Here is an 18,901-nt window from a genome sequence, read left to right as displayed (position 1 = left end):
CTGAGACTGGGAACTGTGGGGTTGTTTGCAGTTGCAGAGGGAGGGGGCAAGGGCGGTACAGTTCCCAGTCTCAGCTCCATTCCAGGGGGGTGGCCGGAGACGTCAGGACCAACGGGACATCGACTGCAAGCACGGAGATCCCAGAGACTCACAGCCAGCAGCAACTCTAGCCCAGCCCCGCTCCAACTCCAGAGGAACTCGGGTTGCGGATGAGGGGGCACAGCTCGGGCTGTGGGCGAACTGCCACTTGTCGCTGTAGCGGCGCATCGGGGAGCGGGTTCTTGTTGGTCCTGACGTCTCCAGTCATCCCCCTGGACAGGAGCTGAGAGACGTCAGGACCACCAGAAGCCGCTCCCCGATGGGCCGCTACAGCGACAAGTGGCAGTTCGCCCACAGCCCGAGCTGCGCCCCCTCATCAGGACACCGACCCCCAGGCCCACTGCAAGCACGGAGATCCCAGAGACTCACAGCCAGAAACAACTCTAGCCCAGCCCCGCTCCAACTCCAGAGGAACCCGGGTTGCGATGAGGGGGCGCAGCTCGGGCTGTGGGCGAACTGCCACTTGTCGCCGTAGCGGCCCATCGGGGAGCGGATTCCTCTGGAGTTGGAGGGACAGGGAGACACAGCGGCTTTTGAGAATGGTGGGCAATCACTTCCAAAGTTCTGCCCACACAGTCAGTACACCTCTCCTACACTTGTCTCCCGCACTAAGATCATCTCGCAGAGAATGATCCCAGCCTAACCCTCCCTATTCTCTCCTATTCTGCAAGAAAAAACTACATTGAAGACTCAAACTCGCGATCGAGTAACTGCCGGGATCGGGGCGCAAACTCGCGACCTTGCGGATATGAGTCGAGCACTCTACCACTGCGCCAGCCGTTAAAATCTACGCTAAAAATCTTCCATTCCGAAAGCCGAAAAATTCTGAATTACGAAAAGTGTCTGGTCCCAAGGCTTTCGGATAAAAGGTTGTGCACCTCTATATCTAATTGAAGTTTCTTGGATGCGGCCTTATTAGATTACAGCTAACTTAATGCAGCATTCCAACATGAAAAGGTTCCCCACCACTGATCTAGTGTGTCGGAGTGTATGTAAAAATGGGATAACATAGAAGTAGTGAGAGCGGGTAATCGATAGTTGGCATGGACTCGGTGGGTCAAGATTCAAGATTATTTAATGACCACACAGTCAAGCTGGTGGAATTCATGTTCAGTACAGGATTTTACACAATAAGCTGATTTCAGTCATGCAGACATACAGTTTGTGGTACAGTAGAACATAGCAAGCAGAACATAACATAAAACACAGACAACATACCTGTCAAAAGACCTGTTACTGTACTGTATCTCTAAATTAAGATTAATCTGAGAACACAACTTTCTCTCCCATTTCTGCCACAAGCGCTGATTTTGAGATCTTTACAGACCTTCTAAAACCTTCCATTGGATTAATTATTCTGTTATAACAGATAATCAGCAAAAACGGACACCATTCCCTCCCCTATGGTCCGTTTTAACAAGGGTTTTTGTGTATATAGCAAGAAGAATTTGCTTGAATTTACAAAACCAATTCAACAAAATATGAATGCTTCTGAAAATGTTTAGCAATACAAAATGCTCTTGATGTTCAAAGTGAGTTTATTGTCATGTTTCCCTGATAGGACAATGAAATTATTGCTTTGCTTCAGCACACAGAACATAGTAGGCATTTACTACAAAACAGATCAGTGTGTCCATATACCATTATATAAATATATCCACACATGAATAAATAAACTGATAAAGTGCAAATAACAGATAGTGGGTTATTAATGATCAGAGTTTTGTCCGAGCCAGGTTTAATAGCCTAATGGCTGTGGGGAAGTAGCTATTCCTGAACCTGGTCGTTGCAGTCTTCAGGCTCCTGTACCTTCTACCTGAAGGTAGCAGGGAGATGAGCGTATGGCCAGGATGGTGATGCAGTATGAGAGGCCTTCATTTACTTTAACCTCAAATAATTTACACCATTGCATGCCATTTATGAATTCCTTATAGGATATTGCAGCTTTTCTCCAATATTTGTACAGTAAATAAATCTTAGTAATATTAAACCAAAATTTAGAAATAGTAATGTAGTTGAAACGTGGCACACCAAACATTTTTTTGGATTTTGATCATTTTTCCCCATATTACTTTCATCTTCTTGGTTGGCTACTGCTCTCCCTGGACACGTTAAGGGTCATACCTCACACACAAGGAAGATGATTATAGTTGTTGGAAGTCAATCATCTCAGCCCCAGGATATCACCATGAGAGTTCCTCATGGCTGTCTCTTGGGCAAACAATCTTCACATGCTTAATCATTGCTGTCCTTTCTGTCAGAAGGCCAAAGTTGGGGTATGCTGATGATTTTACAATGTTCAATTTCAATTGCAATGTTTTAGCAAATGAGTCTATGCTTGCTCGCAGCATAATATTTGTCTCAAAAATACCATGCAATAACTATCTTGGAGTCATATAGCACAACAACAGGCCCTTCGCCCCAACTTGCCCAAGACGCCCCACCGGCACGTGTAAGGGCCATATCCCACTAAACCTTTCCTAGCCACGAACCTGTCCAAATATCTTTTATGAGTGAATCTTCACGAGCGAATCTATATATCCACCCTCAGCATTGAATGGAGAATCATTGATGAGATCTACAATCAATATCCTGGATGTCATGTTGAACAAAAATTAAACTGGACTGGCCACATAAACACTGCCATAAGTGAGGAATATTATGGAACACTTTCTACTTGCCAGATAACTGCTGCTCCAACAACATTCAAAACCATCCAGGACACTGGGACACAGTGGCTGCAGTATACATCATCTAAAAATATATCAGTGACTCATCTCAGCTACTTCAATAGCAGGTCCCAAACATATGACAGGCTAGGGCAGCGGGTGCACAGGAACACCACCACCACCACCACCTCCCAATCACACACTACCCTAATTCAAGCTCAAGTTCACATTTATTGTCACATGCAACTTATTGTCAATTAAGGTATAGTGATATTTGAGTTACCACACAGCCATGCAAGTAAAAAAAGAACGCAATACACAATAATAAATTTGCATTAACATCCACGTGGAACAAACATTCCTCACTGTGATGGAAGGCAATAAAGTTCAGTCATCTTCCTCCTTTGTTCACCCGTGGTGGTCAGGGCCCTCAACCCTCAGCACTACCTCTGCCGACAGCCCGATGTTAGTCCTCTCGTCGGGATGATGCAACGGAAACACTCCGTGGGATGGAGGTCCGGAGTCAGCCATTCCTTACTGGAGACCGCGGCTTCACAGTGTTAAAGTCCACAGGCCACAAGGATGGAGCACTTCCACAGTGATCCTCGGCAAAGGATTGCCAGCTCCGTGATGTTAAAGTCTGCGCCATGTTTGCAGCTTGAAGCTCCAGGCCGGTCTCCAGGAAGGGTCGCATCAATCCAGTTGTTAGGCCACGGGGAGGGGATGGAGACGTGACACGGAGAAAGATCACATCTCCACCGAGGTAAGTAACTGAAAACCTATTTTTCCCCCCCCCCCCCCCCCCCCCCCCCCCCCCCCCCACACCCCCATCCCCCGCATAAAAACATACCGAGAAACATTAAAACATACATTTAAGACACACTAAAAATAACAAAAAAGTTAAAATAACACACAGGCTGCTGGCGAGGCTGCCATCTCGGCGCCATCCGATGACGTAATTTGAAGTATATCACAGGTTTGTCCGTAAATGCTAAGTCTACATTCTGGACACAAAGCACTGTGGGATTTGTTTTGCCAGAATGAATGTACCCATTCAAGAAGACAGTTCATTACCATCTTCTCAAGGTCTATTAGGAACAGGTAATACATTTTGGCCTTGCCAGCTGAATTGAGATCTCATAGAATGATAGAAACAAAATATTTTCAGAAAGCATTTTTATACATATATTTCTGTTGCTCAACGCAATTCTTTTGGGGATGGTTTAATTTTTTTTAACCAAAAACAAAATGCATTGAGTTGGGCTTGATCTCTGCTAATGAGATAATGTTTTTAAATAAAAATGTTTCAAAGAAAATTCACCTTCCTTACAAAAGTTAAACAATTTCCAACAGACAAACATATTGTAACTTCTACCCTATATTGAATGTCTAATAAAGCAAAATATCCTAGTGAAGTTTATGACTGGTACAGAACAAAGCACAAGTTTATGAAACTAAATAAATGTTTTTTGGAGAGAGGATAAAGTAGGAAGAAAAGAAAGCTTGGTGGAAGAAATCCTTAAGAATACAGAAAAAACTGACGTTTCTCTCATCTAAGTTAGTGCAAGAGAAACATGAATGCACAATAGATTCAAGTCAGCAGAGCAAGGATGGGACTGAAGACAGGTGTGAATTGCAAATTAAGGATGCGGCAAGGTCCCAAAAGGGATTTGTGCATTAAAAAAAGATTCTCACTTACAAGTGAAGGCACTGGAAAATCGAGAGCAGGCGAATGCAGCATGAATCATAAATGAACAAAAGAATGTGCACAGCAGAATTTAACAATTTGTATGGGATGCATCTAAGCTTTGAAAATGCTATATCTGTTGAATAACAAGTTCAGATGGTGGTGAGAGAAATACTGCCGATTTCACACGTGGGAATGCGACAAATTACTAATATCCAAGGACAAATAATTTGGCTGCCAGGCCTGCACTCACAAATGAACCCCATACTGCACAACACCACATTAATATCTTTGTTGGTCTCCAGCATGTATAAAGGGTGGGGCAACAGGGGCATGAAAACCCCAAGATGAAATTCAAAATCTCACACAACCCCACCTTGAAGTATATCACTGGTCTGTCATAAATATAACGTAACATAACATAAAAAATAGGTGCAGGAGTAGGCCATTCGGCCTTTCGAGCCTGCCCGCCATTCAATATGATCATGGCTGATCATCCAACTCAGTATCCTGTACCTGCCTTCTCTCCATACCCCCTGATCCCTTTTGCCACAAGGGCCACATCTAACTCCCGCTTAAATATAGCCAATGAACTGGCCTCAACTACCTTCTGTGGCAGAGAATTCCAGAGATTCACCACTCTCTGTGTGAAAAATGTTTTCATCATTTCGGTCCTAAAAGATTTCCCCTTATCCTTAAACTGTGACCCCTTGTTCTGGACTTCCCCAACATCGGGAATAATCTTCCTGCATCTAGCCTGTCCAACCCCTTAAGAATTTTGTAAGTTTCTATAAGATCCCCCCTCAATCTTCTAAATTCTAGCGAGTACAAGCCAAGTCTATCCAGTCTTTCTTCATAAGTCCTGACATCCCAGGAATCAGTCTGGTGAACCTTCTCTGTACTCCCTCTATGGCAAGAATGTCTTTCCTCAGATTAGGAGACCAAAACTGTACGCAATAGTCTGTACAACTGCAGTAGAACCTCCCTCCTCCTATACTCAAATCCTTTTGCTATGAATGCTAACATACCATTCACTTTCTTCACTGCCTGCTGCACCTGCATGCCTACTGTCAATGACTGGTGTACCATGACACCCAGGTATTGTGGCATCTCCCCCTTTCCTAATCGGCCACCATTCAGATAATAGTCTGCTTTTCTGTTTTTGCCACCAAAGTGGATAACCTCACATTTATCCACATTATACTGCATCTGCCATGCATTTGCCCACTCACCCAGCCTATCCAAGTCACCTTGCATCCACCTAGCATCCTCCTCACAGCTAACACTGCCCCCCAGCTTTGTGTCATCCGCAAACTTGGAGATGTTACATTCAATTCTCTCGTCCAAATCATTAATATATATTGTTAACAGCTGGGGTCCCAGCACTGAACCTTGCAGTACCCCACTAGTCACTGCCTGCCATTGTGAAAAGGACCCGTTTACTCCTACTCTTTGCTTCCGGTCTGCCAGCCAGTTCTCTATCCACATCAATACTGAACCCCCAATACAGTGTGCTTTAAGTTTGTATACTAATCTCTTGTGGGACCTTGTCGAAAGCCTGAAAGTCTAGATATAACACATCCACTGGTTCTCCCTTTTCCACTCTACTAGTTACATCCTCGAAATACAGTCATCAATGCTACTTCTACATTATGGATACTGTCAGAAAACTGGAAGCTTCATTTTTTTTAAAATTTTGAGTAATTTAGTTTGCTACTGTGTCAACCACAGCTCTCTCCTCTTCTTGCATCTTATTTGATATGTTCACATAAATTTCACAGGTAGGTATCGATCAAGGTAGATCCAATCTGTGGTTCACTTCCTCTTGGCCTCTCTCCAAATTAATATATTTTTTTATCCCTGCCAAAATCAGGAATCAGCAAAGTTGTTCTGTAACATTAAAGAATAACTTCCATACAGTCAGTGAAGATTCCTCTTTACTTATTCCTTCAACAGCCATTGCTTTCCATAATTTTTATAATTCTTTAAATGGGTAAACTGACCACTTTCACCAATCAGTGATCTTTGCAGCAATATTAAACAATGTATGTCGCAGATCCACCATGTGGGAGGCCTCATTTAAATTTTCAATTTATAATGATGATCAGAGTTCAAGTTTGAGACAGAGATACAGACTATTCAGGCCATCGAATCAGCAGTGACCTTCAAACAGCCATTTATATGCTAAACCTCCGCTAACCCTGTAAAAAAAAGTCCCAACATGACACTTGATTGACTGGTGGCAAATGGATTCAGATCCCTCCTCTTACCTCAACAGCCATTCGATTCTCATAATCTCTCTGAACCAGTGATATACTTCCTCTCAACATTGTATTTAACTTGGTTTTCACTGGATGGGTTCAACTGGTGTATCATATACTTTTTTTTAATGTCATCCTAATTTTGATGTCCCTCATCATTCCTCGAGTCCTTGCTATGGTTACCCTGCCTTCCCTATTCGCGGGCAGCTGAGACTCTTGCTCCTTCAAGAGTGATCCATTATTCAGCATTTTCTGTCAACCTTTGGGTCTATCTTACCAAAATCATGAAATCTGCAGATGTTAGCAATTGGAAATAAAACCATAATTTCTGGAAACACAGGTAAGGTGGCATTGTGGAAAGAAAAACAGAAATAACTTTTCAGTCTTGGGACCCTTCGTTAGTTCTGAGCAAAAATCCCAGTTCTAAAACTTTGATTCTGTTCCTAGGTAGTTGTATATCTTGTGAGAAAAAGTGAAGGCTTTATTCAAAAAGCTTAGAACCATTGCTTTAGAAAATAAACATATTTAACAATCTCCACTGTCATAAACATCAAATCTTCAGTGATAGCACGGTCTTCAACCCAATACAAGAAAAGGGCAGAGTTAACGGTGTTGAGGTTATAATGATATTTTGCACTGATACAATCACCTGTGACATTTTACTTCCATCAGAAAATTTTATATTTTGCTTCACATAAGGAAATTAGCAATAATTGCAAGAGTAATCATATTAATTAATATCAATACAACTGACTGGCAGAACTCAATTTGTACGAAGTGGCAACGACACTTCCTCCTCTCTATCAGCACAAGGGCACCTCAAGGGTGTGCGCTCAGTGCCCCATTCTACTCTCTTTATATACCCATGACTGTGTAGCCAGACTTAGCTCCAATGTCATCTGTTGAGGGAGAAGCCAAGTTCACCAGGTGGAGAGTGTTAGTAGAGGAAAATTGATTGGGTCTTTGTTCAAGGAAGAACCAGAAGGCCTTGGGACCTTTGCTGATGATGCCAGTTTCATTGGACGAATAACAGGTCACGATGACTCAGAAAGGAGCTGGATAATCTTATTCAATTGTACCAGACTATTGAATCTGATTCAATAGTACCAGACAGCTCTTATCATACTTTAGATGCACAGAATCTCTTGCACAGAGTCGGGGAATCGAGGACCAGAGGACATTGGTTCAAGGTGAAGGAGAAAAGATTTAATAGGAATCTAAGGGCTAATGTTTTCACCCAAAGGGTCGTGGGTGTCTGGAACAAGCTGCCATGGAGGTAGTTGAGACTGGGACTATCCTAACGTTTAAGAAACAGTTAAGAGCCTGTCCCACTTGGCAATTTTTTCGGCAACTGCCGGCATCATTGACTGCTGTATCAGGTCACCGAAAAATTCACGGCGTGATGCGGCGGTGACGCGGCTTGATGACGTATGACGCACGGTGTTATTTCAAGTGTCGCAACATTTTTTTTTCTCGCCGCTGGATTTTGAAATGACGCCGGCAGTCGCTGAAAAAAAGTCGCCAAGTGGGACAGGCCCTTTAGACAGGTACATGGATAGGACAAGTTTGTAGGGGTATGGACCAAGCGCAGGCAGGTGGGACTGGTGTAGGTGGGACATGTGGGCCAGTTGGGCCAAAGGGCCTTTTTCCACACTGTATCAGTCTATAACTCTATCATGCTCTTATCGTTAGCCAGACCAAGGAGCTGACAGTTGAAACTGTTAGGAAAGCCAAGGATCCATAAATCTGTCTTCACGATAGCATAGCTGTGGAAAGAGTTAACAGCTTCAAGTTCCTGGGTGTGCACATCTCTGAAGATCAGTCGTGGACCGAGCATGTTGATGCAATCACAAAAAAAGCTCAGCAACATCGTCACTTCATCAGAAATTTGAGGGATTATAGCATGTCGTCAAATATACCATTGAACATCTATAGATGTATAGGAGAGAACATACTGATTAGTTGTGTCACAGCCCGATTCAGTAACTGGAATGTTGAAGAGAGATGGAGGTTGCAGAAAATGTCTGATCCATCACAGTTATCAACTGCCCCACCATTGAAGGGATCTACAGGAAGCGCTGCCTCAAGAAAGCATCATCAACACCACACCACCCTCGCCATACTCTCATCTTATGGCAACCATCGCAAGAAGGTACAGGAGCCCGAGAACCATTACTTTCAGTTTCAAGAACAACCTCTTGGCATCAACAATCAGCCTCTTGCACATCCCCAACTACAACCTTACCTTCCACAACAAACCATTAAAGACTTTACACAGGTTGTACTACATGACTTTTGGTTTGTACTAAAAAGGTCGGGTTAGTTAATATTATGGATAATTTTGTTATATATAGATTATTGTATATTCATTCGTTGTGTTGGCACATTAATGGGTCAGTAAAGTTGTAGCAAGAAAGAATGTCTTTGTTCTGCTCCCAGTGCATACACCAATTAAACACTTGTGACTAATCCCAGGTATATTTACACAGCAAATGCCATCTCTAATTATTTTTATGATGAAAGTATAATATAGAATTTTCACACGATTTGACATAGACTTGTCCAGTTCTACAACTTCTGCATTCATTCAGAGTTGCAGATAACAAACATTTTGTTTACCTGTGAAGATCGGCTATTTCATTGTGTATAGAATCAAGTTCTTTGATGGCTGAAAAATCTGCTACATTATTCAGAGAACCTCCATTCTGCAGAAAGCATACATTGAGTTAGGCATATAGGACACATCATGTGAATTCAAATCGGGCTAAAGTTCACATCACTAAACTATTTCATACTATAAATGAGTTTTGTAGATTAAACATAATACACAAGTCGTATTGAAGCATAGTTCTTGTCCAGAATTGGTCTGTCATTTTGTTGCTCCAACATGATGTTGAAACACAATCTAAAATGATTAATCTACACTATCAAACCAAACAGTTAAAACAAAGAACTGCAGATGTTGGTTTACAGGAAAAAGACACAAAGTGCTGGGGTAACTCAATAGGTCAGCACTCTTCTTCACATTGATTGTGGTTGTGGGGGGAGGGTGGGGAAAGAGAGAACGCTGAGAGAGAGGAGATGCAGATCAAAGCCTGGGAGTTGATAACAGGTGAGGACGGGCTTAGCTAGGCAGCTGGTTGGACAAAAGGTGCGAGGAAATTATAGGTGCAAATTGTGAAGCGAGTGAAAGGAATATAGGTGGAAGTGACAGGGGAGGGGTGAAATGGGTGTGTGTCCAGTGCACCTGGCATACCTGTTGTTTCTGTCTGCTCTTGGCCCACAACACTCATCTCCCCCCTTGTCAATCCTTTTCAACCTCCATCTGAGACACTTCACATGACCTTCAAATCTTCAACAGCTTTCAATTTTTAGGCCCCTATTGCATAATCTTTACCAGGGACGTCCAGTCCCTTTACACTGCCACCCCCCAACAGGAAGGTCTCAAGACCCCTCCGGATCTTCCTTGAAGAGCGACCTAATCAGTTTCCCTCTAACCCCCTCCTCTGCTTGGCAAAACTTGTCCTCAACAACTTCTCTTTTGACTCCTCCCATGTTCTTCAAGTTAAAGGTGCAGCTACGAGCACTCACATGCGCCCAGCAATGCCTGTCTTTTTGTTGTTTACATTGAAGAGTCCTTGTTCCACATATACACTGACAACATCCTCCACTCTTTCTCTGCTACATCTGCAACCAATTCAAGGTTACCTCCTGCACACATGTAAAACTTGTTGATTTCATTACCTTTTCCACTAACTTCCACCCTGCCATCAAATTCACTTGGACGATCTGACATTTTTCTCCCCTTTCTTGATCTCAGTCTCCATCAGAGGGGACCCACCGTGTGACGTCTCCTACAAACCCTTTGACTTCCACAGTTATCCGCTCTACACCTCCTCACCCTGCTTCTTGCAGATACGATCCCCTAACTCGCAATTTCTAGCCGAGGGCATCCCAGATGTTATTTTTCTTTAGTAAACGTGGTTTCCACCCTGCTGTCATAGATGGATCCCTCACCCACGTCTTTGTCCTGTGGTTCTGTTCTCACTCCATCTCCCCCCAGACGGAACAAGGACAGCGTTCCCCTGGTCCTTACCTTTCATCCCACCAGCTTCCACATTAAACGCATCATTCTGCGACATTTCTGCCACCTTAAACGTGATCCCACTGCCAGTCACAAATTCCCATCCACACCCCTTTCTGCCTGTCGCAGAGTTCCCTCCACAACTCCTTGGTTCACTCATAACTTCCCACTCAAACCATCCCTCCTCGGGTATATTCCGTGCAACTGTCCCAATACCACCTCCCTCGCAACTATCCAGAGACTTCAGCAGTCCTTCCGGATGAGCCAGTAGTTAAGGTGTACCTCCTCTACCCTCACCTACTGCATCAGGTGCTTCTGATGTGGCCTCCTTTACATCAACATAACCAAGCATAGGCTCGTGACCATTTTGCTGAACACTTGCTCTCAATCTGCCAAAGTCTACTGGATCTCCTGGTTGCTAACCATTTTAACTCCCCTTCCCATTATGACCTTTCTGTCCTGGACCTCCTCTATTGCCAGAATGAGGTCACACGCAAACTGGAGGAACAACCCCTAATATCCTGCTTGGGTAGCTTACCATCCCATGGTATATGATACAATAGGACTTTATTTATCCCAGGAGGGAAATTGGTCTGCCAACAGTCATAAAACACAACAAGATACATGGAACGTTAAAGTAACAAGTGGAAAGTCCAGGATTGGGGGGATGTGCAAAGATGGGGGGGGGGGGGGGGGGGGGGGGGGGAGTCAGTTTACCCCATGACAGAAGGGGAGGAGTTGTACAGTTTTATAGCCACAGGGGAATAAGGACCAGTTTATTGCTCAAGGTGCTCCTCAGGTTGACCAATGTGTCATGGAGGGGGTGAGCTGTATTGTCCAAGATGCTCTGCAGTTTGAAGAGCATTCTCCCCTCCAAGACCATCTCCAGTGAATCTAACTCTACCCCCAGGACAGAGCCAGCCTTCCTGCTGAGCTTGTTAATTCTGTTGCCGTCCACACCTTCACCACACTACCCCAACACACGACAGCGAAGAAGATGGCACTGGCCACCACTGATTGATAGAACATCTACAGCAGTGGTTCTTAACCTTTTTGGCACCAGTATGCGAACAAAACACTGTATGTGGTAAGTACCTTTGTTAGGTTCCTAAACATGGGCTCAACAAATTGATATGTTATTTGTGTCCCCTTCATGACCCCCGGCAAAGCCAAAAATGACCCCACCCCCATAGGGGGTCATGACCCCCAGGTTAAGAACCACTGATCTACAGCATCTTACTGCAGACGTTGTAAGAGCGGCGCATCCTCAGAAAGTAGACAGCTCTGTCCCTTCTTATACAGTGCCTCAGCGTTCCTGGACCAGTCCAGTTTGCTGTCCAGGTAAACTCCAAGATACTTTTACTCCTTGGTAAATTGCACATCCACACCCTTGATTGAGACAGGGGACAGGGGTGTTCCTGTTTTCCTAAAGTCCACCACTAACTCCTTAGTGAACACTGAATTCTCCAATTTTAGGTCACTAACCTACAACCACACCACCCTCCCACCTCAGCTTCTCCCACACCCCTTTTATTATGCCCCACCTGGATGTGCACCCAGTTCACCCCTCCTCCTCCCATTCGACCTAGATTCCTTCCTTTAGCTTTATAATTCATACCTTTATCCTTATCTCACACCTTTTGTCTTTTCATCTCTCGACTTTGACAATTGCCAATATAAAAAAAAACTTTTCACTTACTTGGCTTTATCCTGTGCCTCCTCATTCCCAATTTCTACCTCACCCCACCCCCAACCACAACCAGTCTGAAGAAGAGTCCTGACCCACTGAGTTACTCCTGCACTTAGTGTCTTAAAAAAAAAATCAAATCTAAAGCCTTGACCTACTGAAATGAATAGCATGTAAGAGTTTAATTCTGAGTACCAGATTAGAGTACAAGAGTCTGTTAGCCCTTGCAGCGCACAATAACCAGATGTTGGATGTCCCACAGCTTGACAATGTTACTGGCAATGCAACAAAAAGATAAAATATAATAATAAATAATTTATTAACGTTGTTAATTTCCTCCCTCCCTCTCGTCTTTCTTCAATCTTCTATTTGATTATTTAATTTAGTTCAAATTTTGTTTGGAGGTCATCTCCTATGAAATACTGAAAATCTTGCCACATAATGCATTTTTCAAAATTGTGCTTGGTCAGTAACCTGTGAATAAGAGAAGGGAAATCTGAAGCATGTGCTCAAAGAAAGCCGAACAAAGGGTCAGATTAAACAGTAAATAATAATTCTAACCTTGCGTTTTTAAACGAAGAAGTGCTACGTTAAGCTTCCAGCGTTATTCACATATTATGGACATCAAAGCAGTGCAGCAAAGTTGGCTGGTACAGTGAGAAAGGCATAGAGCCTGTAGCAAAGCAGAGCCAAGTAGAATGCAAGAAAGAAAGGTTCAGTGAGAATTAGTACAGCTACAAAACTGAACTAGATTGACTTGAGAAGTGCATTTTCAGTGAAAATATGTTTTGCATCAAGCAGCATCTGAACAAGAAAATTTGCAATTTCAGAGCATAGAAAAAGCAGAAAGAGCTATTCAGAAGAATTAATAGCAATGTCAGAAAATATTCATTTTCTTACTGCAATATTGTTTCAGTACGATACACACATATCCACCGGGTGGCGCCGTACATGGCAGCCTCGCCAACAGCCTGTCTCGTCTTTTCCTTCTTTTGCTGTTTTGGTCTGTTTTTACTTATATGATTTTAGTGTACTTTTAGTTTTTGTATTATGTGGGGGTGTGAATAGGGGGGGGTTTGGGGAAACCTTTTTTTATCTCATGGAAATATGTAATTTAGGGAGAGTGCTCTATTTTGGCTACAGTTTACAAGCTTAGAGTCATTGAGTCATAAGCAATGAAAACACGCTATGCGACCCAACTGGCCCACGCCAATCAACTTGCCCCATCTACACTAGTCCCACCTGCCCATGCTTGACCTATAACCCCTAAACTTATCCTGTCCGCATACCCGTCAAAATGTCACTGAAATGTAATTGAAGTACCTGCCTCAACTATCTCCTCTGGCAGCTCATTCCATGTACCCACCACCCTTTGTGTAAAAAAACTGCCAGTCAGGTTTCTATTAAATTTACACTTATGAAAAGTGTCTCATGTTTTTTTTAGGTTTTTTTAAATTTATTTTTTATAAAGTTTAACTATTAACTTGTCCCTTTTACTGAGCTACATTCTACCTCTCTTCTGAATCTATTATAATGTCTGTTTAGCCTCACAGTACAGGTACTTGGTTCCAAAAAGGATTGCAGTATAAAATAATAACCAATGTTCTCTCTGCAGCTACTCATTTGCTACTGTCTTTTTTGTTTCTTTACTAGTATAATAAACATATATTTTCCATCTGTGATACCCAACAAGACTATATTGTAATTTCCAGGAATACTACAGAACTAAAGGCATTTGGCTTCCATTAATAAAATAATTCAATTATGTACAGAAAATTAAACCACCAGAACCTCCATGCACCAACCCCTGAACAGTTTGTATCATCAACAGAAACTAGAAGATTACAAAAACGTCCAACAGTTTACAACTAGATTTTTAAATTCTTATATTCAGAATTTGCAAAATACATTATTACTGGAATCGAGATTAAGGCTTACGTCATCCTATGATTTCATATGATCATTTATGGATTTTGAATGAAGCTTATATTTTCCACTTCCATAGAAATCCAATTGTTACTTTAGGTCTCAAGTTGACATTTATAGCCTTGCAACAGATGTCAACCAGAGTTTCAAAACAGCAAACAATATTTCTTAGGAAGGAAGAAAATTATACAGGCAGAGAATGTACAGAGAGCGATGCGCAAAACAATACAACAGAAAAAAACAATTTTAGTAAACTCAACAAACATTGAACAAATGTTATCGTCTATACTCTCATGCTTTCCTTGAATTGATAATACGGATCAATTTATAAATTTGAGTAAAACAAATCGCTGCAAATTTTTCCCCCCCCCCAAGTGAAATGACCACTGTTGGGATCACGAGCTCAGGTCATATCCTCATACAAAATCTTGTCCAAGCTGTTTCCATCAAATAGGACTATAGTGATGCAAAACAAATGTACCTTTTGTGCACTGTCAGAAGGAGGCATCATCTCTGCAGTAAGAACCTGAGGTGGATCAATGTCTTTTGTTAGCTTCTGATTTATTAAATGTAGAGCCAAGGCAAATTGCTCCTTTGAAAGCTTTCCACAATCATTTATATCACAGAGTGCCCTGTAAAGGAAGAAAGTTAAGAGAACCATGAAAATGTAGACACTTTAGGCACATTGTAGCACTAAGTAGGTAGAATTAATTTGTGTCTATTTATCGTAAATTCCACAAAGGCTGAAAGGACGGTAATAATGTTTTGTGTTTACCAGATTTAAAGTAAATGAAGCAAAAATTGCTGGTTTTAGTAGCCCATTTTTCAAAAATTGTCTCTTTAAGCTCCTCTCTACTACAAATTACACCTTGCTGCCAGTAATTTTGGACCTGTCAAAATCCAATGAACTGCAAAGATATATCCAGCAGTAAAATACTAGGTCACATTTTGTAAAAGAATGCCAAAAGTGATTAGATAATTTAAATATTTGGCTTTTATGTAATCTCTATGACAGGACTGGGTACTTTTAAATAAGTATACTTTAGTGGCATTGCCAACCAAAGTAGTCAGGAGGTAATCTGTGGCCAAAGCATCCTAACAAGATGAGTACATCAAGGCAACACCCTTTCAAACCTCACCCTCTACTCCTCTATTCATCAAGTGAAATACAGTGCCCTCCATAATGTTTAGGACAAATACCTATCATTTATTTATTTGCCTCTGTACTCCACAATTTGAGATTTGTAATAGGAAAAATCACATGTGGTTAAAGTGCACATTGTCAGATTTTATTAAAGGCCATTTTTATACATGTAGAAATTACAGCTGTGTTTATACATAGTGTCGTCGTCGTCGTCCCCCCATCCCATTTCAGGGCACCATAATGTTTGGGACACATGGCTTCACAGGTGTTTGGAATTGCTCAAGTGTGTTTAATTGCCTCCTTAATGTAGGTATAAGAGAGCTCTCAGCACCTAGTCTTTACTCCAGTCTTTCCATCACCTTTGGAAACGTTTATTGCTGTTTATCAATACGAGGACCAAAGTTGTGCCAATGAAAGTCAAATAAGCCATTATGATACTGAGAAACAAGAATAAAACTGTTTGAGACATCAGCCAATCTTAAGGCTTACCAAAATGAACTGTTTGAAACATTGTTAAGAAGAAAGAGAGCACTGGCAAGCTTACTAATCACAAAGGGACTGGCAGGCCAAGGAAGACCTCCACAGCTGATGACAGAAGAATTCTCTCTATAATAAAGAAAAATCCCCAAACACCTGTCCGACAGATCAGAAACACTCTTCAGGGGTCAGGTGTGGATTTGCCAATGACCATTGCCCGCAGAAGACTTCATGAACAGAAATACACTGCAAGATGCAAACCACTGGTTAGCTGCAAAAATAGGACGGCCCGGTTACAGTTTGCCAAGAAGTACTTAAAAGAGCAACCACAGTTCTGGAAAAAAAGTCTTGTGGACAGATGAGATAAAGATTAACTTATATCAGAGTGATGGCAAGAGGAGAGTATGGAGGAACGAAGGAACTGCCCTAGATCCAAAGCATACCACCTCATCTGTGAATCACGGTGGTGGGGGTGTTATGGCCTGAGCATGTATGGCTGCTGAAGGTATTGGCTCAATTATCTTCATTGATGATACAACTGCTGATGGAAGTAGCATAATGAATTCTGAAGGATATAAACACATCCCATCTGCTCAAGTTCAAACAAATGCCTCAAAACACATTGGCCGGCAGTTCATTCTACAGCAAGACAATGATCCCAAACATACTATTAAAGCAACAAAGGAGTTTTTCAAAACTAAAACATGTTTTTTTTCTTGAGTCAACCACCTGATCTGAACCCAATTGAACATGTCTTTTATATGCTGAAGAGAAAACTGAAGGGGACTAGCCCCAAAACAATCATAAGAGAAAGATGGCTGCAATACAGGCCTGACATAGCATCACCAGAGAAGACACCCAGCAACTGCTGATGTACATGAATTGAAGACTTCAAACAGTCATTGCATGCAAAGGATATGCAACAAAATACTAAACATGACTACCTTCATTTACATGACATTGCTGTGTCCCAAACATTATGGTGCCCTGAAATGGGGGGGACTATGTATAAACACTGCTGTAATTGATACATGGTGAAACCAAAATGGATAAAAATAGCCTTTATTAAAGTCTGACAATGTGCACTTTAACCACATGTGATTTTTTTCTATTACAAATCTCAAATTGTGGAGTACAGAAGCAAATAAATAAATGATGGGTCTTTGTCCCGAACATTATGGAGGGCACTGTACATTACTAAACGTTAGATGGAATAAAAGGGATTCTGTCTACTGATCTAGCCAGCTTGCAACGACTTTCGCATCTTTCCACTGATGATGGGATCCACATCTCTATATAATCCCATTCTATTCATGCCTTTTTTTTGTTGATCAGGAAGATGTTTGATATGTGCCAATCATTTATTATCGCAGTTAACTCTCTAAACCAGAGTTTCACATTTATTTGTTGCCCAGTGTAAATCAACTCGTATAGTCATTTAAGGCTTATTAGGAAGTATGCTACCAATAATTTGCAAATCAATTGCCCCAGACCTCTCAATAGGTTTGGCATACAAATTAATCATCAAACTATCACACTCATGTTTCAAATATTAGTTCCAAAAATAATTAGTTGCAATTTTTAAATCACATGTTTAAATTTAGGGAGAATTCTACCCAAAAGGGAGACTATTCACTTTATCTTTGTTCACTCCGTTAAAGGTAAGGGTATTCATTCATTAGTAAGAAGAACACTAGTAAATGTACTTTTGAGCTCAGACAGTCATCAGTAGATAAGATTTCCTTTTATTCTTCTTTCTCCCTCTTATCCCCTGAAAAATTGATAAAGTAATAACTTCCTGCAGACCCTAAATCTTGTACATTCACCTTTGACTTTTATTCTAAGCAAAAAACGAATTCACATATGTGCTTCTGCTCTAAAAAGAGACTGATGGAGACGAGCTGCACTTGGACCTGTTGTCCAGTGACCAGGATAATTACTACTCTCCATAAAACTGATTACACGGACACCAAATTCTCTTTTTGACACAGAACATCAAACACACCATCATTTACAAAATGAAGCGTTGCTTATTTTGTTATGATCATAATTCCTACTTGGAAATAATTATTATCCTTCGCTGTTGTTCTAGGAACTTCACACTCAAAAACACTGGTGTGAAACTGTGGAAGAATCCACAGATGATTAACAGTGATGGTCCATGGTGCAAATGCTGCTTCCACAGCTAGAAACACCTTCACTCCAGCTGTTAAATCCTTGTGGCAGGAATACTTTACAGCAGGAATCCAACAACCCATACCGAGGAAAAGGGGGGGGGTTTCCATCATTGCTGGATGCGAGTATCCTATTGGATTTTAAGCCAAACTTCAGAGTCAGTGTTTACGTGCTATGATTATTTATTGGATTTTAAGCCAAACCTCAGAGTCAGTGTTTACGTGCTATGATTATTTAGGGCATGATTTAAACCTTTCATGTTTATACCTGGAGATGGGCATGAAACTTGTTTTCATCATCATTGAAGAGGCTTGATCAGAGTCTATTTTTGCCCACCTTTTATAGATTGCTGTCTGGCACCTCATGTGGACATAAACATTTCATGGAATTAGTCAAAAAATAATTCTCCAGCATTCCTTCCTTAACCAAAAACCAAAAGCAGCAAAAGCTCTCTTTCCTATGACCAATTTGCTGTCCAAAGGTTTTTGTAACATGCAAACGTCCTAGAAACATAGAAATTAGGTGCAGGAGTAGGCCATTCGGCCCTTCGAGCCTGCACCGCCATTCAATATGATCATGGCTGATCATCCAACTCAGTATCCCATACCTGCCTTCTCTCCATACCCTTTGATCCCCTTAGCCACAAGGGCCACATCTAACTCCCTCTTAAATATAGCCAATGAACTGGCCTC

The 18,901-nt window shown here is 41.8% G+C and overlaps 1 protein-coding gene across 4 annotated transcripts in view; it reads right to left on the bottom strand.

Annotated features, from left to right (window-relative positions):
* The window catches only part of eps15 (epidermal growth factor receptor pathway substrate 15), a 130,651-nt gene that overhangs the window by 56,385 nt on the left and 55,365 nt on the right, over positions 1–18,901 (bottom strand). For all 4 annotated transcript variants that reach the window (XM_055641782.1, XM_055641781.1, XM_055641778.1 and 1 more), the window contains exons 11-12: positions 14,895–15,045; positions 9,336–9,421 (exon numbers count right to left, since the gene is read on the bottom strand). In XM_055641782.1, the coding sequence (XP_055497757.1) occupies positions 9,336–9,421; positions 14,895–15,045 (237 nt within the window). The remainder of the gene's footprint in view (positions 1–9,335; positions 9,422–14,894; positions 15,046–18,901) is intronic.

Source organism: Leucoraja erinacea, chromosome 10 (genome assembly GCF_028641065.1).
Source record: "Leucoraja erinacea ecotype New England chromosome 10, Leri_hhj_1, whole genome shotgun sequence".
Lineage (NCBI taxonomy): Eukaryota > Metazoa > Chordata > Chondrichthyes > Rajiformes > Rajidae > Leucoraja > Leucoraja erinaceus.
Note: the sequence above shows the minus strand (reverse complement) of the source record. Positions and strands in the feature narration are given on the sequence as shown.